The sequence below is a fragment of the Haliotis rubra genome, unplaced genomic scaffold (assembly GCF_003918875.1).
Source record: "Haliotis rubra isolate DU_JTF1 unplaced genomic scaffold, ASM391887v1 Scf468, whole genome shotgun sequence".
In the NCBI taxonomy this organism is placed as follows: domain Eukaryota; kingdom Metazoa; phylum Mollusca; class Gastropoda; order Lepetellida; family Haliotidae; genus Haliotis; species Haliotis rubra.
Window position 1 is genome coordinate 347,208 of NW_025767155.1, and position 23,897 is coordinate 371,104.

General features: G+C 40.9%; 1 protein-coding gene, 1 long non-coding RNA gene and 1 pseudogene across 5 annotated transcripts; 1 reads left to right on the forward strand and 2 right to left on the reverse strand.

Moving 5' to 3' along the window:
- Window positions 1–4,692: 4,692 nt before the first annotated feature.
- On the forward strand, window positions 4,693–7,178 carry LOC124290507. 2 transcript variants are annotated; one of them, XR_006901958.1, is made up of 3 exons: window positions 4,693–4,895; window positions 6,560–6,688; window positions 7,028–7,178. It is a non-coding gene; the product is annotated as an uncharacterized LOC124290507 (long non-coding RNA). The 2 variants fall into 2 exon arrangements; XR_006901957.1 differs by having other exon boundaries at window positions 6,575–6,688.
- A 7,850-nt stretch (window positions 7,179–15,028) lies between these two features.
- On the reverse strand, window positions 15,029–21,545 carry LOC124290508. 3 transcript variants are annotated; one of them, XM_046727228.1, is made up of 4 exons: window positions 21,426–21,545; window positions 17,329–17,508; window positions 16,072–16,244; window positions 15,029–15,298 (listed from the first exon to the last, which is right to left on the reverse strand). In XM_046727228.1, the coding sequence occupies exons 1-4, from the start codon at window positions 21,505–21,507 to the stop codon at window positions 15,284–15,286; spliced, it is 450 nt and encodes a 149-aa protein (XP_046583184.1). In that variant the 5' UTR covers window positions 21,508–21,545; the 3' UTR covers window positions 15,029–15,283. The 3 variants fall into 3 exon arrangements, 2 of the variants coding, with proteins under 2 accessions (XP_046583184.1, XP_046583180.1); XR_006901959.1 differs by lacking the exon at window positions 21,426–21,545 and adding an exon at window positions 18,172–18,310 and having other exon boundaries at window positions 15,030–15,298; XM_046727224.1 differs by lacking the exon at window positions 15,029–15,298 and having other exon boundaries at window positions 15,823–16,244.
- Window positions 21,546–22,714: 1,169 nt separating this feature from the next.
- LOC124290523 lies at window positions 22,715–23,297 on the reverse strand (annotated as a pseudogene).
- Between the last annotated feature and the right edge of the window lie 600 nt (window positions 23,298–23,897).

Sequence of the window (23,897 nt, forward strand, 5' to 3'; positions counted from 1 at the left end):
CGTGGATATATTGCTGAGATATGTCTTAAAAGCGATTTAAAACCATACACACCTACCCAACATTAGACGGTTAATTGCATTGAGGAAGATGATGAAAATTTTTAACGTAATTCCATCTCTGGCAGTGTTGAGGCATCAGATGGCCCAGTAATCAAATACCGACATCTGACCATGGGTTGAAATCCTTGATTCGCCCAGCTCATCTGACTGTGCCCGCGGGTTTTTAACTTTTTACATGGGGATAAACATATCAAATGTAATATCTCTCATTTGAAGCTTTCACTTTGCCCAAATCTGACAAATAACTGCTAAATGTTATATTTTGCTCTAATGCCCAAACCAAAGGCTCACAAATTCGAACCCGGGTGAACACAATCTACCTTCATCGACCCTTTCAGAAAGGAAGGAGGGGCGGTGGGGTAGCCTAGTGGTTAAAGCGTTCGCTCGTCACGCCGAAGGCCCGGGTTCGATTCCCCACATGGGTACAATTTGTGAAGCCCATTTCCGGTGTTCCCCGCCGTGAGTGAGTGAGTTTAGTTTTACGCCGCTTTGAGCAATATCACGGCGGGTTACACCAGAAATGGACTTAATACATTGTACCCATGTGGATAATCGAACCCGGGTCTTCGGCGTGACGAGCCAACGCTTTAACCACTAGGCTATCCACCGCTCTGCACTTAAAGACAAGGCTTACAACTACACGTACAGAATAAGGTCAACCATGTTCGATTCTACTTATATTGACTTTTATGTCCTGGAAATAATATGTGAAAGTCGATAACTTTCCACATTCACTGACCATATATTCTTGGTCCTCAGAGTGTTTTCTTGTTGACTATTCCAGTGATAACCATCTGCCTATTGCAAAGATGGCAAATTGATTTTCCAAGGATATACATTTGACTATTCAAAAGATGACGATTTGATGTTTCCAATGATAAACATTTAACTATTCCAATGATAACCGTATCGCTATTCCAAAGATGACAGACCGCCTCCGTGGTGTAGTGGTTAGAGCGTCCGCCCGGGGAGCGGAAAGTCGCGGGTTCGATCCCTGACCGCGTCATTCAAAAAGACGTTAAAATATGGTACTTGTTGGTCCCTGCCTGGCATTAATGCTCGGCATTAATGGGTACAAAGTTTATGTTCATGATATATTAGTCATCAGGACTGGCAACATGTTATACTTTTCTGGCCTGGATAGGAAAATCTGAAAAATGACGCAGTATAATTGTTCGTAGGTAATGAAGCAATCATCTGTGAGATTTCAACCAATTCCCAACACTTGTTGGTCCCTGCCTGGCGCTCGGCATCATGCTTCACTCGGAGTCAGCATGGTGTCTGAGTGGGGTATTCATGCTTCTCAGTGGCATGGTAGCACTATAAAAAACCAGCTTAAGTCTGGACTAGTACAAGCAGCCGCACATACACATACACACGCATGCACGTCGTCATATGAGCGAAATATTCTCAAGCACGACGTAAAACCCAATTTCACCTCACCAAAGATGACAGATTGTCCCCGCCGTGATATTGCTGGAGTATTGCTCAAAACGGCGTAAAACCATACTCAGCCAGTCAAAAAGGAATGGCGATAGCTAGGCTGTTCTGTGCAATTTATCAAACCGGACTTGTCAACATTTCCTTCGCATCGTACATGACGCGAGACCCCTTCGGAAAGCTAAATCTCAAACGTGTCCTTATATACTAAAGAAATTATATTAAAAAGAAGTGATGGCCATGAGTCGAAGATATTTTAGATATCAACTTCTTTATTTGTTAAACACTGAGCTTCGGAGTGAATTCTTAACCCTTCTTCAGGTGAATAATACAGTGGAAATTGAAACGCACACGCACGCACACACACACACACTCAAGCACTGAAGCAAAGAAAACAATGGATATTGACCGAAGACCAGAAAGTGGATTTGATTATACCCAAAAGAAGCCCTAATGTCGTTATATGATTCCAGTTAACCTGTCACAGACATGACATAATCTAATGAAAAGGGTGTATTTTACCTTAGAATAGAATATAAAGAAACGAACTACTTGAAGTTATCATTTTGGCAGAGAGCTCTTGATTATAACCAGTACAGAGAACTGTCGAGGGTGGTGTGCACCTTCAGTCTGATTTTCTATAACAGACATTATAAGAACACACCTATTTGATTTAACCCTGTCGAGTTCAACACACATAGAGATACATGTATACTACCCATCAAAAGTTTCGACTCACCTTAAGCACTCACTATATTTATGTTATGCATATATATATGGTTACATCGAAGATGACTTTCTCCATTAACTTGGGGAACCAACTGCAAACCTTATGCAGATGAATTGCATGAGGATCATGCATCACATATTGCTGAAATGCATGTGCAAATATCGTGCATGTGAACAGCTGTGTTTGGTGTAAAGCTTTGTTTAGAGTTTTCCAATTTTCACTGAGTTTCATCATTTATTGAACCTATTACAATAACTGTTTCAACGTTACGAATTTGTTGTACAATACATCAGTTCATATGTAAACAGTACCTTTAAACAGTATGGAATATTTTGCAAAATCTAGTTCAGAACAGTTGACTGAAGTAAGTGGCTACATTTACACAAGTGAGTCTAATATGTTTTTATGGGTAATATAGATTGAGCGAGAGAGAGAGTTGTATACATGTATTGAGCTACACAGGGCCTGATCGTCTAAGGAGCGGCAATTTAGTGTGCAGAGTTGCGTCTCTAAGGCGAGCTTGAAATCATGGTCTCTTCGTTTGTCCACACCAAACCTGTATCCGAGCGTCGCACCAACGTTGCAGTTCCATGTCTTCGGATTCTCGTCTCAAGTGACGCCGACACTAGGAGATACAAGTGAAATCTCGATAACAGCTACCTTGTAACTCACTCAGTTGCTGCCAGTGTTCCTGCACACCCAACCCTGTTCCAGCATTTGTCGCTGAGACCTCTGTTATTTGAGCTAGGAAAATATCAAAGCCTTGACTCCACAGATAAACCGGCATGTCGGAACAGCAATTACCTTAACGAGTGGTGAAGATATATTGTCCTTTATATAGAGGGCGACAATATATCCATAGGCGGATCGGGGGGGTGGGGGTGGTGGGTGCATAGACAAAGATGAATCAAATAGACAATCAATGAATCAAAGATACATAGACAGAACAATGAATCAAATATACATAGAACAATGAATCAAAGATACATAGACAGAACAATGAATCAAAGATACATAGAACAATGAATCAAAGATACATAGAACAATGAATCAAAGATACATAGACAGAACAATGAATCAAAGATACATAGACAGAACAATGAATCAAAGATACATAGACAGAACAATGAATCAAAGATACATAGAACAATGAATCAAAGACACATAGAAACAATGAATCAAAGATACATAGACAGAACAATGAATCAAAGATACATAGACAGAACAATGAATCAAAGATACATATAGGGCAGAACAATGAGTCAAAGATACATAGGCAGAACAATGAATCAAAGATACATAGGCAGAACAAAAGAATGAATCAAAGATACATAGACAGAACAATGAATCAAAGATACATAGACAGAACAATGAATCAAAGATACATAGACAGAACAATGAATCAAAGATACATAGACAGAACAATGAATCAAAGATACATAGGCAGAACAATGAATCAAAGATACATAGGCAGAACAATGAATCAAAGAACAATGAATCAAAGATACATAGACAGAACAATGAATCAAAGATACCTAGACAGAACAATGAATCAAATATGCCCCAAACACATTTTCCACATTTTGTCATCAGCTAGGTTCCATTTTGTGCTGACTGGAGAATTGGGAAATATTTTACGTGCGCTTTCCACACTAGAAATAGCAGTATCGGAGGGTTGGCAATAGAGAAACAATCAACAGACTTCATCTGTAGCATTGCCGCTTGAGTGCACATGTCAACAATCTCAGTGAAGACATTTTCCGCAAATTTTACAGTTTCAAGACTTCAAATTTTATTATAGTCAAGGTTTAAAAGTCAACTGCACGAACACCTGCACAACCCGTCAGTCAGACAAACTATGACAATAAACAATATTCACTCACTGCATTTAGTGACGTCAGCATCTTAGGATGACGTCATCATCAGTTATTTGTGATAATGTTCTGACGTGTCAAGTATCTAACGATCTTGACCACATCGGAAAGATAGGTGTGTATAAACCGACCATCGTGAATATTATTGTATTTCCTTTGAAGATATACAAATATCCACGTTGTCCGTGTATTACACATCAATAACGCAAATTATGTGGGTCAGAGTAAGACTAACATCTAGTCTCTGAAATGAACATATTTTACAGAAAAAATGTTCATAAAAAAATCATAAAATATAATGAAAATGAGACCAGATACTTTCTTCTTTTTCAGAAACTGTGGGAATCTATACTTTTATGGGCTTTCTTGAATATACAGTATTTGTTTCAAGGTCTGTATGGCAGACTAGGTCAGAGTGTGATGTGTAAGATGTGAAACACACTGATAGCGCAACCTGTTATCAAACTGACTGTTGACAAACCTGTCACTATTCATGGATCAAACCGGAAATAGAGGTGACAGATTGCCGGTGCACATTTTTAAATCCTATCTCAGCTGAGGCTATTTCTGTCTCTGACAATCCTGACATCATACACAAAGCCGCGTGTTTACATTATAAGGTGTACGTCCGGATGTTTACAATATTCCTTGGTGTCGTAATTTAGCGCATTTACGGTTGCACGCGCGGCGTCAATCCGTTGCCCGGACAACATATCCTCGCACGTGCAGTTCGATTCTTTTGTTTCATCATACCAAAGGAACAGCAGACGACATTTTCAGATTGTGTTCAGGTAAATCCAGCTTACTTTTTTCAATTGATGTGTGGGGTTGAATATTTGAGAAATCGCTCCCATGGGCGCTCTCGGCACAGCGTGTCTCCCCTGTACCCCATACTGGTTGTAATGTCACTGAAAGGACGCTGGGTGGCTTTAATTAATTTTGTCCTCACTTTCTTTTGTGGTGCGTTTGTTCATGCATATAGCCATTCGTTTACATGATCAATTTTAAGGCTCGATCTTTGTAAGTGAAGGAGAGCACAAGACTGTGAGCATGTCTGAGAATTTGATATTAATTCGTCAAAACTCCCCGAGCAATTAAAAAATATAATATTGTCAGTGGGCCCCAAACCTCTTATCCGGTCTTTCAGCTGTGTTAGCCTACTTGTTTATCATTAGATCAGTCAAAATGTATACAAGTCAGATATATTGCAAACAGGAAAGCACGAGATTTTTCTTTACAAAACAATTAATTTCCTCTTTCTCTTTCGAGTTTCTCACTTGGCTGTAGTGAATCATGTTTTTATTAATATATTTAGGAAGGTTCTTTCTAAATTCATTATTAAGTTTGGATAAAGGAAATAAGGATAATTCTTTTAGTTCTTTACAACAACACGGACAGTGTTTGCCACACATACTAATATTTGTTGGTTTAACGCCGCCTTATCAATATTCCAGCTGTTTGACGGCGTCTTGTAAATGATCGATTATGGACCAGGCAATCGAGTGATTGACATTATAAGCATGGATGAACGCATTTATGATATGATGTAACACGTCCGCCAGATGATGGATGATGGATGATGAACGGGTGGTGGATTACTGAACAGCTGACCCAATCATCAATTGCGTAGACCTATGCTCATGATGTCAATCACTGGATTGTCTGGTCCAGACTCGATTGTTTACAGACCGCCGTCATATAAATGGAAAATTGCCGAGTGCAGCGTTAAAGAACAAAGAAAGAAACCTCCATGTAAAAGATTTTAACTTTCCTCTCGAAAAGGAGATTGATACTTAGTCCACATTAAACAATATTCTTTTTTCTCTTCACTTTTTCCAAAAAATATATGGGTCGGGCGAGCGGATTTTGTTTTTCCTTTTTATTTTTATTTATGCCCCAAACCCCATAATGTCTGTGGAAATTTACGCATTTTCTCCGATAGAAAATCAAAACTTATAAGTGTGAAAAGAGTTATTATGTGTCAGCCAAATGAACGAGCATGACCACCCAATCTCGTTAGTCGCCTCTTACGACAAGAATGGGTTGCTGAAAACCAATTCTAAACCGAATCTTCATGGGTCGAGACCCATCTTCAGTAACCCATGCTTGTCGTAAGAGGCGACTAACCGGATCGGGTGGTCAGTCTCACTGACTTGGTTGACACATGTCATCGGTTCCCAATTGCGCAGATCGATGCTCATGCTGTTGATCACTGGATTGTCTGGTCCAGACTCGATTATTTACAGACCGCCGCCATATAGCTGGAATATTGCTGAGTGCGGCGTAAAACTAAACTCACTCACTCACTCATGGGTCGAGGCTGAACTGAATCACCAGACGGGGAAGAGGTTATTTATTTTCACAATGTTTTGGGTTATGTTTATATTTTGTTTGTTGTATCGTTTGCTTCGTATACAGTACGCAGATATTAATTACCCATGTCACACACAAGTAGGTTATTTCCGGACAGTCAAGGCTCCGAGTCGGTGAGGACTCTCTCCTTGGTGTACCTGGGCCCAGCGTAGTGAAGTACATGTAGTACTGGACGGCGGTATGGCTGACGAGTGTCAACCTGTTTGTAAAGGTATGCACATACGAGCAACGAAAACATCGAACACTTATTCACTTCAATAACACTTCAGTTTGACCATACATTGCTCATCAACATAATAAATAGTATATATTAACAGCTACCATGCAATATAAATAGATGTAAGTTCACAAGCATTGTAGGTATTTGGTAATATCACAAACTATTTGTTTGCTAGCTAGGTGGTGATGTAGCCTAGGCGTTAAAAAAACGGGTTCAATTTCCAACACGTCGTAAAATCCACTAATATGTTCGTATGTCACCAATTTAATGTCAATAAAGTTTGAAAAGAACTGTAAAGTTATATATTGATTTCTTCTACATTTCTTTTAGATATCTCCAATTCACCTTCAGACGATATCGATGCACTCCGCCTGGCCCCCGGGATATGGGTGGTCATAGTGTGTCTGTCTGTGTGTCTGCTATTGATGGTGCTCGTGCTCGCGTGCTCAAAGAACGTCTGCTCAGTCACAGAACTGAAGACCTGTCCCAGCAGACGACACAAACGGTATATAGGTGGTGACAGGACATGTACAAGCGATGGCGCGGATTTTGTGTGACATTTTCAAAGATATATTTACTACACAACAGATTCGAATATTACGATATTTGGTCGACTGTCACAGTCGGTATTCTGTCTCCATCCCGTAATGACGAGTTGCTGAAAATGATTTTGTAAAGTTTAGCAACAGGTTCAGTGTTTTACAATTTCATTTAAAGAAAAGGTGGCGCCTGCATCATTTGTGCTGCACATGGAACATCGTGAGCTGCATATTCTCCACAAACTGACGTTGAAGATGCTGAACTTCTGATATGGAACATGATGAATGGATGCACAGAGAAACTCGGTAGAATGTTTCAAGTGAGGGTGAGCCACTGAGCTCCGACATAGCGAGAGAGTGAAGTGATGTCTGAATTTATTTCACAACGGATGGAAAGGTCTAGTGTCTCGGTGGGATATACAGCGTGAATATGTCAATACATACATGGCGACGGCGACATCATCGACTTCCTCGACAGCCCGTCCCCAGCTGGACATGACTGACCGTGTGTAGCCCCTGAGACTGTCGACATCTTGGAGAGCTGATCTACTGTATCCAGTCTCACAGTCCCTGAATTTTACTTTTTCCCTTCCGTCCAGCCTAATGTTACAGATCTAAATGAAACATATTTATATTTTCCATAGGTTCTGAATCTCCCATCTCGAAGGGTATTCTTTCAATTCCTTGTCAGAAATTTTGCTGCTGTATTGTTCATTGTCGATATCATTGAAATCAGACCTGTACGGTATTTTGTCTGAAGATCTGAAGATACTCCATGGAAGGTGCGTCATGTGGACCTTGTAACTTCCAGCCTTCTAAGACCTCAGTGGTAGCCTTGTGGTTAAAGCGTTCGCTCGTCACGCCGAAGACCCGGGTTCGATTCCACAAATGGGTACAATGTGTGAAGCCCATTCCTGGTGTCCCCCGTCGTGATGTTGCTGGAATATTGCTAAATGCGGCGTAAAACCATACTCACTCACTAAGACCTCGGTACGACTGAGTGAAGCTTTCCGAGCAACATGATTTTTGTATCTGGACATCTGTATTGTATCTCAAAACACATCACCTCACCACTGTGTGGCGCTGCCTATCTCGCCAGTGAGACGTGGTGGGGAACGCAGAGATCACTTTTTTAAAAACACCCCTAAATTCAATCATGATGTGCTTACTTTCGTCGCCTTCCCATTATATAGACGTGAACTTTCTGTGACGAACAGATCTTGACAATACCAACAACCTACAAACATTCAATTGCTATGTATTGCTTGTGTGTAATCTCAGAATATAAGAAAGGTCCAAAGAATTGTGGAGATAGAAGATTTTATTTCAAATGGAATGTGTTCTGCCTACAGAGCAAACAGTTCAGTTACAATAATCAACATCACAATATTTCATGTTATATATATTAAAGTAGTGCACTGTGCTGCAACAAGGCCACAACAATGGATTTACCTGCTTATATGCATCCTCACAAGAAGTTGCTGGTTTTAGTTGTCCGTAGTCGTAATGTTTGATATAGTCGATGGGATGCCTTGGAAATAGTCATACGGTTATCACTGGAATAGTCAAATGTATATCCTTGGAATCATCAATTCGTCATCTTTTGAATAGTTAAATGCATATCTTTGGAAAAAGTCCATTTGTCATCTTTGGAATAGTCAAATGTTTATCCTTGGAAACATCAATTCGTCATCTTTTAAATAGTTAAATGCATATCTTTGGAAACAGTTAGTTTGCCATCTCTTGAACTAGTCATACGGTTATCAGTGGAATAGTCAAATCTTTATCCTTGGAAACATCAATTCGTCATCTTTTGAATAGTTAATTGTATATCCTTGGAAAATCAATTTGCCATCTTTGCAATAGGCATATGGCTAATCGTTGGAATAGTCAACGAGAAAAACACTCTGAGGACCACAGAGTCAATATAAGCCGCGCATGGTTGCCGATTCTGTATACATGGCTGACTCTCATTCTGTACGCCTGTAGTTGTAAGCGTCGTCTTTAACTGCGAAGCGGTGGGAAGCCTAGTGGTTAAAGCGTTGGCTCGTCACGCCTGAATATTGCTACCCGGCGTAAAACCGATTACCGTCAGTTCATGAGTACAATGTGTGAAGCCGCCGTGATATTGATGTAACATTGATAAAAGCGGCGTAAAACGTTATAGACACTTTCCAATAGACGTTCTATTCCATTGTGTAATTTATGAAAAAGAAACCAGCGATTACATTGCGATATTACATTGCCCTGCAGTAAATCCTCAATATACTCTACCCACAACACACCGTGGTGTAGTGGTTAGAGCGTCCGCCCGGAGAGCGGAAGGCCGCGGGTTCGATCCCCAACCGCGTCATACCAAAAGACGTTAAAATATGGTACTTGTTGATCCCCGCCTGGCGCTCGGCATTAATGGGTACAACAAGGACTGGTCGGCTCGGAGTCAGTATAATGTGTCTGAGTGGGGTATTCATGCTTCACTGCGGCATGGTATCTCAGTGGGCTAGCACTATAAAACCAGCTTCAAGTCTGGGCTAGTACAAGCAGCCGCGCATACACATACACATGCACGTCGTCATATGAGCGAAATATTCTCAAGCACGACGTAAAACCCAATTTCACCTCACCTACCCACAGAACAACCCCGTTAATTGCAATGAATCAAGGAGGTTGCCAAATAACATGGACGGTACAGGGACAGACAAAATGGGACGATACACACAGTACGATACGGTGAGAGGAGGCCACATATACAGATGGGCCAGACAGACACATACAGGTGTGTCCGTTAGACTCGCCATTGTTTATATTGCCATCGTGCCGAAAACAAGTCGGTTTGCAGCGTTGCTGAAAATGCCGCATGCGGTGAAATGTACTGTGTATATACTTCTTATTGGTGTAGTTTGGTATCGATAAGCCGAAACCTGAGGACTACAACTCCTCGATGTTTACGTACTGAATAAAGATTGATTAATGTATCGGTGAATCGTCCCATCTTGGATCTACAGTACATTTCAGGATATTAATTACTAAAACACGAAACATGCATAATATACATGCTATATATACACTATACTATTCGTCACTCAGTCCAAATATAACTTATGCTAAATCACTTCATTGTCTGGTCCCGACAATTATGTGCAGGCCGCCACCACACACCTGGAGTATCATATAGTACTAACAAACACGGACATAGTTACGTCTTACTTACCTCACAACGACAGAGCAGCCCAGAGCTCCAGATAAGATTTAGCTCATGTGGGTACTGTACCCACTGTATTTTTTTTTGGAGTGGGTATTATGAATGTTGAGTGGGTATTTCATTTTCCGTTACCCACTACTTTCAAACATGTGCGTATTTCAGTCATTTTACTCACCTAAGTTCGTATACAGTACGCAGATATTAATTACCCATGTCACACACAAGTAGGTTATTTCCGGACAGTCAAGGCTCCGAGTCGGTGAGGACTCTCTCCTTGGTGTACCTGGGCCCAGCGTAGTGGTGTACATGTAGTACTGGACGGAGGTATGGCTGACGAGTGTCAACCTGTTTGTAAAGGTATGCACATACGAGCAACGAAAACATCGAACACTTATTCACTTCAATAACACTTCAGTTTGACCATACATTGCTCATCAACATAATAAATAGTATATATTAACAGCTACCATGCAATATAAATAGATGTAAGTTCACAAGCATTGTAGGTATTTGGTAATATCACAAACTATTTGTTTGCTAGCTAGGTGGTGATGTAGCCTAGGCGTTAAAAAAACGGGTTCAACACGTCGTAAAATCCACTAATATGTTCGTATGTCACCAATTTAATGTCAATAAATTTTGAAAAGAACTGTAAAGTTATATATTGATTTCTTCTACATTTCTTTTAGATATCTCCAATTCACCTTCAGACGATATCGATGCACTCCGCCTGGCCCCCGGGATATGGGTGGTCATAGTGTGTCTGTCTGTGTGTCTGCTATTGATGGTGCTCGTGCTCGCGTGCTCAAAGAACGTCTGCTCAGTCACAGAACTGAAGACCTGTCCAAGCAGACGACACAAACGGTATATAGGTGGTGACAGGACATGTACAAGCGATGGCGCGGATTTTGTGTGACATTTTCAAAGATATATTTACTACACAACAGATTCGAATATTACGATATTTGGTCGACTGTCACAGTCGGTATTCTGTCTCCATCCCGTAATGACGAGTTGCTGAAAATGATTTTGTAAAGTTTAGCAACAGGTTCAGTGTTTTACAATTTCATTTAAAGAAAAGGTGGCGCCTGCATCATTTGTGCTGCACATGGAACATCGTGAGCTGCATATTCTCCACAAACTGACGTTGAAGATGCTGAACTTCTGATATGGAACATGATGAATGGATGCACAGAGAAACTCGGTAGAATGTTTCAAGTGAGGGTGAGCCACTGAGCTCCGACATAGCGAGAGTGAAGTGATGTCTGAATTTATTTCACAACGGATGGAAAGGTCTAGTGTCTCGGTGGGATATACAGCGTGAATATGTCAATACATACATGGCGACGGCGACATCATCGACTTCCTCGACAGCCCGTCCCCAGCTGGACATGACTGACCGTGTGTAGCCCCTGAGACTGTCGACATCTTGGAGAGCTGATCTACTGTATCCAGTCTCACAGTCCCTGAATTTTACTTTTTCCCTTCCGTCCAGCCTAATGTTACAGATCTAAATGAAACATATTTATATTTTCCATAGGTTCTGAATCTCCCATCTCGAAGGGTATTCTTTCAATTCCTTGTCAGAAATTTTGCTGCTGTATTGTTCATTGTCGATATCATTGAAATCAGACCTGTACGGTATTTTGTCTGAAGATCTGAAGATACTCCATGGAAGGTGCGTCATGTGGACCTTGTAACTTCCAGCCTTCTAAGACCTCAGTGGTAGCCTTGTGGTTAAAGCGTTCGCTCGTCACGCCGAAGACCCGGGTTCGATTCCACAAATGGGTACAATGTGTGAAGCCCATTCCTGGTGTCCCCCGTCGTGATGTTGCTGGAATATTGCTAAATGCGGCGTAAAACCATACTCACTCACTAAGACCTCGGTACGACTGAGTGAAGCTTTCCGAGCAACATGATTTTTGTATCTGGACATCTGTATTGTATCTCAAAACACATCACCTCACCACTGTGTGGCGCTGCCTATCTCGCCAGTGAGACGTGGTGGGGAACGCAGAGATCACTTTTTTTAAGAAACACCCCCTAAATTCAATCATGATGTGCTTACTTTCGTCGCCTTCCCATTATATAGACGTGAACTTTCTGTGACGAACAGATCTTGACAATACCAACAACCTACAAACATTCAATTGCTATGTATTGCTTGTGTGTAATCTCAGAATATAAGAAAGGTCCAAAGAATTGTGGAGATAGAAGATTTTATTTCAAATGGAATGTGTTCTGCCTACAGAGCAAACAGTTCAGTTACAATAATCAACATCACAATATTTCATGTTATATATATTAAAGTAGTGCACTGTGCTGCAACAAGGCCACAACAATGGATTTACCTGCTTATATGCATCCTCACAAGAAGTTGCTGGTTTTAGTTGTCCTTAGTCGTTATGTTTGATATAGTCGATGGGATGCCTTGGCAATAGTCATACGGCTATCACTGGAATAGTCAAATGTATATCCTTGGAAACATCAATTCGTCATGTTTTGAATAGTTAAATGCATATCTTTGGAAACAGTTCATTTGTCATCTTTGGAATAGTCAAATGTTTATCCTTGGAAACATCAATTCGTCATCTTTTAAATAGTTAAATGCATATCTTTGGAAACAGTTAGTTTGCCATCTTTGAACTAGTCATACGGTTATCAGTGGAATAGTCAAATCTTTATCCTTGGAAACATCAATTCGTCATCTTTTGAATAGTTAATTGTATATCCTTGGGAAAATCAATTTGCCATCTTTGCAATAGGCATATGGCAATCGTTGGAATAGTCAACGAGAAAACACTCTGAGGACCACAGAGTCAATATAAGTAGAGCCGAGTACATGGCTGACCTCATTCTGTACGTGTAGTTGTAAGCCTCGTCTTTAACTGCAGTGCGGTGGGGTAGCCTAGTGGTTAAAGCGTTGGCTCGTCACGCCGAAGACCCGGTTCGATTACCTTCATGAGTACAATGTGTGAAGCCGCCGTGATATTGATGTAACATTGATAAAAGCGGCGTAAAACGTTATAGACACTTTCCAATAAACATTCTATTCCATTGTGTAATTTATGAAAAAGAAACCAGCGATTACATTGCGATATTACATTGCCCTGCAGTAAATCCTCAATATACTCTACCCACAACACACCGTGGTGTAGTGGTTAGAGCGTCCGCCCGGGAGAGCGGAAGGCCGCGGGTTCGATCCCCAACCGCGTCATACCAAAAGACGTTAAAATATGGTACTTGTTGATCCCTGCCTGGCGCTCGGCATTAATGGGTACAACAAGGACTGGTCGGCTCGGAGTCAGTATAATGTGTCTGAGTGGGGTATTCATGCTTCACTGCGGCATGGTATCTCAGTGGGCTAGCACTATAAAACCAGCTTAAGTCTGGGCTAGTACAAGCAGCCGCGCATACACATACACACGCATGCACGTCGTCATATGAGCGAAATATTCTCAAGCACGACGTAAAACCCAATTTCACCTCACCTACCCACAGAACAACCCCGTTAATTGCAATGAATCAAGGAGGTTGTACTGCAAATAACATGGACGGTACAGTACTGACAGACAAAATGGGACGATACACACAGTACGATACGTATCATGGTACAGAAGGAGGCCACATATACAGATGGGCCAGACAGACACATACAGGTGTGTCCGTTAGACTCGCCATTGTTTATATTGCCATCGTGCCGAAAACAAGTCGGTTTGCAGCGTTGCTGAAAATGCCGCATGCGGTGAAATGTACTGTGTATATACTTCTTATTGGTGTAGTTTGGTATCGATAAGCCGAAACCTGAGGACTACAACTCCTCGATGTTTACGTACTGAATAAAGATTGATTAATGTATCGGTGAATCGTCCCATCTTGGATCTACAGTACATTTCAGGATATTAATTACTAAAACACGAAACATGCATAATATACATGCTATATATACACTATACTACTCGTCACTCAGTCCAAATATAACTTATGCTAAATCACTTCATTGTCTGGTCCCGACAATTATGTGCAGGCCGCCACCACACACCTGGAGTATCATATAGTACTAACAAACACGGACATAGTTACGTCTTACTTACCTCACAACGACAGAGCAGCCCAGAGCTCCAGATAAGATTTAGCTCATGTGGGTACTGTACCCACTGTATTTTTTTGGAGTGGGTATTATGAATGTTGAGTGGGTATTTCATTTTCCGTTACCCACTACTTTCAAACATGTGCGTATTTCAGTCATTTTACTCACCTAAGTATTATGTGACTGAGTAAGTTTACTAAGCAGGTATGTTCTGCCTTATGACTATGTCATACCTAATCAAAACCAACTTAAATGTAATGGAAATGAGTTCATAAAAAATCCCTCATCCTAAATGGACAGTACAGCACTTGTCCTATACTAACAGAACAACTTGATAGCAATCAATGTCTTTTTTCATTACGCAAGCGATTTTTATAAATATATTCCGTACGCATTTGTTTTAAACTTTTTGCGTATCTAACATTTTAAATGCGTAAATGGTACGCAACAATTATTTTTCAATGCGTAATTGGAAATTTTATATGCGTATTTTACCCGGATACGCAGCTTATCTGGGCCTCTGCTGAGCAATTGTCGCTTTACCCCACCGTCTGCATTATTCCCCCTTAAGTACATGTGCTGAAAGTAAGCCTTGGTCCGCTGTATGAGCATCGTCGAGTGAGTGGAGGAAGACAGTCAGGTTGTACATTGTAACCATCCAATCCACAACAACAATCCTTGGAACACCAGAATACCCACGCAGGTTGTCCTCGCGAATCCATCGGTTGTTTAGTACTAGGGAACTTAAGGATGTTCTATATGATGAGAACCTGTATAGAAACATGCTCATAATAAAGGAATGTGGTTTTGTAGCAATCACAAAATGCAGGAAATTTGAGCGACCCTACCGAGCCTGATACAGAGGTGGTGAATATCGGGCATGGCTACAATGGCAGGTTGTTCGAGACATACCGTGAACTACTTTTATAACGTTTATAACACACTTGTAACGAACTGGGATATTTGTCACAGCCACTACCTGTCTTGTTCAGTGTAACGAACTATTGATCTCTTCAGTTCGTTATAACCGGAGATCACTGTATTGCCGATTAAAACTGAGCGCTCATTCGTCTCATCACTCGCTGGTTTCACTCTCGTTATTGCCATGGTTACACAGCAAAGCGGACGTCCGGTGACTGATATCATGAGCATCGATCTACGCTATTGGGGTACGATGGCATGAATCAACCAAATAATCGAGCCTGACCACCCGATCCTACTCGCCTCTTACGACAGGCACGGGTTGCTGAAAACCAATTCTAACCCGGACCTTCACGTTTCGAGACTGAACTGTATATATACATACATATAACCTGATGTAAAGACCGGAACTTCACGGGTCACGTAGGTATCACGGAGTGATGGAAGAACGTAGCGTGTACAAAATCGCGAAGAATTAACGATTACTCCCTATGTATACAATAATCACTTTGTTCTTCTCGAAGTCCAGTTTTCTATATGGACCCACGGACTTCGAGATAACGACGTTGCGCTGACAATACTATCGTTCTTCTGAATATACAAACAAACGGCGAATACTTACGGTTGTGTCCTGTATTAGTTTCCAGAACACCTGTAGGTGGTACCCCCTCTGGAATGGTGTCTTACGGGTAGTTTGACATGCAGGGACGAACATCCACAGCAGCCCCACAATACCCGTTACACATATTCCGCAGGCCAGGCAGATAGCGATGATGGCTGGGGTGTTTAAGGGGACTGAAACATCATGTACCCGTTGTGTTTATATGTTTTTTATTATTTGGGTTCAGTTAATGATTATGAATCTGACCATTACAAACATGATATAATTACTTTATAAAGACGATCTGGATGTAGTGGTCTGGTCCACCCTCTCACAAAATATGGTTATTTATACAAGATTGCATGATCAACATCTACAAGTATGGAGAAAATATTGAAAACAGCTTAAAATGTACTAACATGTTTTTTTAAAACTGGTATGTATTTTTAACCATTTCTAAAATGGTGGATAATATATATACAATATCAATATGTCATTGTTTTTGGTTCACATCCTCGACGTCCAATGCTAAAAAAGCATATGGAACAAAATACAATTCACATACAGATTAGGTCGGTTTTGTGATACAAGGGAAACCGGTGAAGAGTTTCATTATATTTTATTCTCGCTAGGTTTTGTATTTGTATGCCATTACATCACCGTAAATATCCCAACCAAATGTGTCTTTTCGCTATCCACTAAAAGATAGGAATGCTGTAAAATTAGTAACTTTGCAAAAATACTATGCAAAATCTTGATATACATATACTGTATATTTGTTTTATAGCAAGTACACTCTGAATGCCATCTTAATTTGCACTTGTAATGTAAATGTACATGTTCTTATGCCGTGGACTACAGGCTGAACGTAATGATGTTCAGTTCAGTTAATTTCCCACGTGCAACACGGCTTTCTCGTAACTACATGTTTTCAACAGTTGCTTTCATAAACAAAGACGGCAATATGTACATATGTGAATCTCAATCGGTATTGTTTTGTTTGTTTCTTGTCTAACGCTGCACTCAGTAGTATTCCAGCTATATGGCAGTGTCAGTAAACATTCGAGTCTGGACCAATAACATGAGCATCGAGCTACGGAATTGGGATACACATGTCATCGTATCCCAAACAGATGATAATATCCCAGTTGCGATAGTGGTAGCGGGTTGAGAATCCCAGCGAATCCATGGGATGTTGTGAATAATTCCAAGTATATATTTTTAGAATTAGTGGGTCTGTTCCAATAGATAATTTATGCTTGCTATTTGACATATTACCTCCAGTCTTTGTCTTTGGGGGTGTCGTCGTGGTCGGTGCTGTTGTGGATGTCAGGCAGTATGTTGAGCAGGCTTGAGGTATGGCTTGGAACCCGACCCAGGGGCAGTGTTCATTACAGTATTTACATCGTGCAAGCGCCGTATCCAAGTACAGCCCATTCGCACACTTCCCAGTGGGGACTGCAAGTCAATGGTCAACGTGTCAAGGTAATCTATCTAAACTCATTTTCTGTCCATAGAATTGTAGTCTATTTTTTTTAATTTGGCGTGGACATTAGGCATATATTATAAAACTACAAAACAACTTCACAGTGAGTGAGTATGGTTTTAACAATATTCCAGTAATATCACGGAGATTGACATCAGATATGGGCTTCTCGCGTTGTGCCCATGAGAGGAATCGAACCCGGGTCTCTGTCGTGACGAGCGAACGCTTTAACGTTTAACAGGGTACCTCATCGCCCCTAATATAAAAAGCAGATCAACAATTTGGAGTGCCAAAACTTAAAGCTGTTGATTTCATCTTGTTACTGCTCAAATCACTGATAGACCACCAGTAGTAAAGCCGGTCATGTTGGGAGAAAGAGAAAGTAGGGAATACCACAATGACTAAACTAGATATAGCTGCGCAGTTCACACTTCGAACTTGTTTTTCATTCAATCTGTGATATATGTTTAGAAATGAAACAGTCACACATGTTTTCCTGTACCTATTGAATCTTAATGCTTGACTTTACAATTCGACCTTAAGATCACATTTAACCTGGACTGGTTCCCTAGTTGGGAAGGGACCCGTGCTGTGTTTAAATGACCTTACTCGTAAGTCTAAGAAATAACTCTTACCGCCTTCCACACAGAGAGGCGTTGTGAAAATACGGAAATTACGTAAAAACACGTAATCCGCCCTGAAAGCTTCATTATGATCATGAGCCTCTTCCTGATATAGATAGTATTGCGTGTAATTCCCCAGGTAGTTGTGGTAAAATCGTCACGTCTATTTATAACTCGATTATTATATACCGGTAATGATTTGGCAACGTTCTATATATAGGTTTAGCGTCAATGGCCACATGCTCGTGTCTCCGAGATAGACCACGACACCCGTAAGAGCGGACGCTACATCTGTACCTGTGGTAAGCAGTATGCTTATTTGTTCTACAATATATTTTTGTTGTCAGTAGACTATCAAACATTAAATTATAAATTAATGAAAGAATAGAATCTATGTTCTTATGGTATTTTTATATTTTCCATATTGTAACCAGATTTTATAGTTAATGTATGCCTGAAATATCCAAACTTTATCTTCAAAACACAACGCGAAACAATTATATATGAATAATAATACCTTTCTATAAAGAATGATAAAATAGTCCAATACTGCTAAATAATATTTTCGAATATTTTTTTTTAAAAATTGATAATTGAAAATATTTTTATACATGTCGCGTTGTCGTTGAAGATGGTTTAACATGCCATGGACAGTGCACCAGAAAAGACACAAATATTGGTGCGGAACAAAGTTGGTGCCATCTTTGGTAACTATTTACATCATGGTAGTAAACCTGTGTGGGTTTCACAATGGGAAACCCTGATTTCCGAACTTTAACCAGCCCCAACATAGGTTGGTTGGTTTGTTGTTTAACGCGACCAGCTGAAGACCAACTCTAGATATATATTTAGTCGAGTAAAGAGACGGTTATGAATCAAATTTTAGCATGGTTTTTTATGTCTTTCAAATGGGTATTCACTGGTGACGTATTTCATACGTTTATCATATTTGTGTCTTGATCAATTTTGTTCGGTTTGACTCATAATAAGTGAGTGTGGTTTTACACCGCTTTTAGCAAAATTTCAGCAATATCACGGCGGGCGACACCAGAAATGGGCTTCACACATTGTACCCATTCAGCCTCATTGTGAGTTCTTAAATTATCTCGCTGTTGGGGGTAGAGGATGTAAAAGTTTCAACTCGGTCCAGTGATTTCAAAATGTCCTTTAATCTCAAGTTCCAAGCTTTCTTACTACACTTCTTCTAAATACAATCCACACAATGACAGAATAACAGTACCTAAACATTAATTTGACAGTGACTAGACAATGTCTAGACAATGAATGCACAGTGACTGGACAGTGGCTGGACAGGTTGAAAAACCGTATGTCCTCTAAGCCCACAACACACAATCCTATAACGCTCTCTTAGAAACTTAAAACATGTCTTACTTCTTCAGTATCTTAAAGCTCTCTGTCCCTTTCTCACACTCTTTCGTTCCACATGTGTCGCTTAAATTCTTGGTCGGCCACTTATCGTGGTTGATCAGGTCAGAACCCATAGGACCCCACAAAGACAATTAGTCTATGAGTCTTAGTTGCAGTGGTAGATCACAGCTGTCACCAGTCCTGGGAATGTAGCCTCGGACATCTGCTGGCAGCAGGGGCTGGCAGATTCTTATGTCTCGACTAATGTATATATATACTAAGCACATGCAGCCTCTCACACACAAACCCTAACAAAGTTACAAATATAATATTTTGCATGTACAACAAATGCCTAAAATTCGGCTCTAACACTCATAACGTAATGAATATATTTGTAATTTTACAAAATAAATCCATTTTTCAAGTAGGGGAGACCGGGGTCAATTGTAACACTTTTTACTTAACTTCTTGTAGTTCGATCCCAGACGACCGCTCACAAAGTTAATCGGTACTAACTAGTACATTGGCTTCTTGGCTTTAAACCTCAGTGTCGTTTCAAGTTCACTATCATGTCTTTACAAAGTTATTACGTATCAAATGCAATGACTACAAGTGTTACAATAGCTAAATCGCTATTATTGGTTTGTATTACAAGGGTGGTATGCACATCAAATGAAACACCGAGAACAAGTAGGGTTGGTCTAAGTTAACGCTCATCACGTACCGCACGTGCATTTGTTTCACTGTTCCATCTACTGCCCTTACCCCCTTGTAATACAAAACAATAATAGCGATTTGAATCTATGATTGTTTGTTAAACAACTTTTCCCCTAAGTTGAATAAAAATATGAGATTTAAATGTTCATTTGGCAAGGTAAACTTATGAGGATTCGCAATCTTAATTTCACTTAATTTGATTTTCTTTATTGTTTAAAGTGATATTCATCGGTACGTTTTCACTGCAAACAGACTATAGTTGATATTGCTGCTTGTGTCGGCCATGAACTAACGGCGGTGATTTCATTGGACTGACTGACTGATTTTGGTTTTACGCCGCTTTTAGCAATATTCCAAACAACAAATATGTCATGGTTAGAAATTTAACTTACATATACTTAAAGACGCTGGAAATAATACAAATATTTAGAAGGAAACTATTAATATAATAAGAACTAACTAGACACAATGAAGATTCCCTCAACCAACAATGTGGATTATAAGCATTTCGTTTAATTAATTGATAAAGCAATGTACATGGCAACATATTCCAAATTTTATTAAAGTGACGTTTGAAACACCGTAACCTCAACGTATCTATGGTGACATTTGAAACCCCGTACTAAACCGAGGAGCAGTAGAAATCTAAGTTGATTTTTATCACTTGTTTGATTTTGAATTGAAAACGTACTGTATTTGCGCTCAGTCAGGACTCACAGAATACGCCTTTCATTTTTTAATGGTGTTATCTTTTTAATCATGATTAATTTGTCTTAAAACATTTAAAAATGAAAAACATAATTTCACACAGTATGCAGCTGCTGGTGGGTATGTTTAACATCTTGTGCCCATTTTCGGCACAATTTACAACATTGCAAATTCATTGCTAACCATTGTCTTCAACGGTATCCAGTTTATGTTCTCAACATAACACAGATTACTTTTTGCAAATTCAAATTTAACAACAGTTAGTTTAATGTTAAATTCATAACAACCAAACGGTATACTATCGTTTGCCCATCAAAGGTGATAAATAAAATTGATAAATAAAGAGAACTTCTTTTTATTTAAATTGTTGTCGAACCAATTTTTCTTGAAATGCATCTAATCTTTATTGGATTTATATCGTGCTGACTTATTGCTGTTCAGACAACATTTCGATAGCAGAGGGATACGGTTACCTGCACTGAACGACCTGGTCCAAACATGGCGGGCGGTCATCAAAAATAGGAAAGCCACTATCGATGACTCCTTGGTCGCCATGTTGCTGTTTAGTGATCTGTTGATGAATGAGTATATATATGATAATATACTGTAGACGTTTTGTAGATCAACGCCTATAGTGATGGTGAATGCTCTGGCCAGAGTGTTGAAACGTGGATATTCTTTCTCGAACCTTCCATCTACTGTTTAACAAAGATGACTAAATATAGAACATCAGTCATACGGCCACATGTTGGGAAGTCCCTGTTACATGTACATGGCGGGTGACTGGATGAGTGATTGTTGTTACGCCGTAGTCGGCGATGTTGCAATTATAGCAGGCCGGCCCGTGACTGACTGGTTCCGGCCCGAAAGTCTGGTTTGTGTCAGAAGGGCTGCCCCGTACAGGACGTTCTGGCTTTCTGGCGGGATACTTCTTTATTGGCCTACATTATACTATCACGTAAGTCCGAGTTACAGGAGTCGAGCACATCGTCCACGATGACATGTATTGGTATTATCAGTGAGGTTTCAGAGTCCAGGAGATGGATGGCCACATGGCATTTTGATGAACATGAAACCAGGAATATGGATTAGTGTGTATGGTGTCTATCGGAAGTTGTCATTACGTGAGTGAGTGAGTGAGTTTAGTTTTACGCCGCTCTGTGCAATATTGTCATTAAGTAGTAGCCTAAAACAGTTGGTGTCCCTGCACAATATGACGGTGGTCCAGTCAGAGTATTTGTCCAAGACACATGGTCCACACAGGGTATAGCCCAGGACACATGGTCCACTCAGAGTATTTGTCAAGGACACATGGTCCACACAGGGTATAGCCCAGGACACATGGTCCAGTCAGAGTATTTGTCCAGGACACATGGTCCACACAGGGTATAGCCCAGGACACATGGTCCAGTCAGAGTATTTGTCCAGGACACATGGTCCACTCAGAGTATTTGTCCAGGACACATGGTCCACACAGGGTATAGCCCAGGACACATGGTCCAGTCATAGTATTTGTCCAAGACACATGGTCCAGTCAGAGTATTTGTCCAGGACACATGGTCCAGTCAGAGTATTTGTCCAGGACACATGGTCCACACAGGGTATAGCTCAGGACACATGGTCCAGTCAGAGTATTTGTCCAGGACACATGGTCCACACAGGGTATTTGCCCAGGACACATGGTCCAGTCAGAGTATTTGTCCAGGACACATGGTCCAAATAGGGTATAGGTCCAGGACACATGGTCCACATAGGGTATAGCTCAGGACACATGGTCCACACAGGGTATAGCTCAGGACACATGGTCCAGTCAGAGTATTTGTCCAGGACACATGGTCCAGTCAGAGTATTTGTCCAGGACACATGGTCCAGTCAGAGTATTTGTCCAAGACACATGGTCCAGTCAGAGTATTTGTCCAAGACACATGGTCCAGTCAGAGTATTTGTCCAGGACACATGGTCCAGTCATAGTATTTGTCCAGGACACATGGTCCACACAGGGTATAGCCTCAGGACACATGGTCCACACAGGGTATAGCCCAGAACACATGGTCCACACAGGGTATAGCCCAGGACACATGGTCCACACAGGGTATAGCCCAGGACACATGGTCCACACAGGGTATAGCCCAGGACACATGGTCCACACAGGGTATAGCCCAGGACACATGGTCCACACAGGGTATAGCCCAGGACACATGGTCCACACAGGGTATAGCCCAGGACACATGGTCCACACAGGGTATAGCCCAGGACACATGGTCCACACAGGGTATAGCCCAGGACACATGGTCCGCTCTGAGTATAGTGCAGGACACACTGTATAATCGGGTTGTAGGCCAGGACACAGGGTACAGTCAGAGTATAGTGCAGGACACACTGTATAACCGGGTTGTAGGCCAGGACACAGGGTACAGTCAGAGTATAGTGCAGGACACACTGTATAACCGGGTTGTAGGCCAGGACACAGGGTACAGTCAGAGTATAGTGCAGGACACTGTATAATCAGGTTGTAGGCCAGGACACAGGGTACAGTCAGAGTATAGTGCAGGACACACTGTATAATCAGGTTGTAGGCCAGGACACAGGGTACAGTCAGAGTATAGTGCAGGACACACTGTATAATCAGGTTGTAGGCCAGGACACAGGGTACAGTCAGAGTATAGTGCAGGACACACTGTATAATCAGGTTGTAGGCCAGGACACAGGGTACAGTCAGAGTATAGTGCAGGACACTGTATAATCAGGTTGTAGGCCCAGGACACAGGGTACAGTCAGAGTATAGTGCAGGACACACTGTATAATCAGGTTGTAGGCCAGGACACAGGGTACAGTCAGAGTATAGTGCAGGACACTGTATAATCAGGTTGTAGGCCAGGACACAGGGTACAGTCAGAGTATAGTGCAGGACACACTGTATAATCGGGTTGTAGGCCAGGACACAG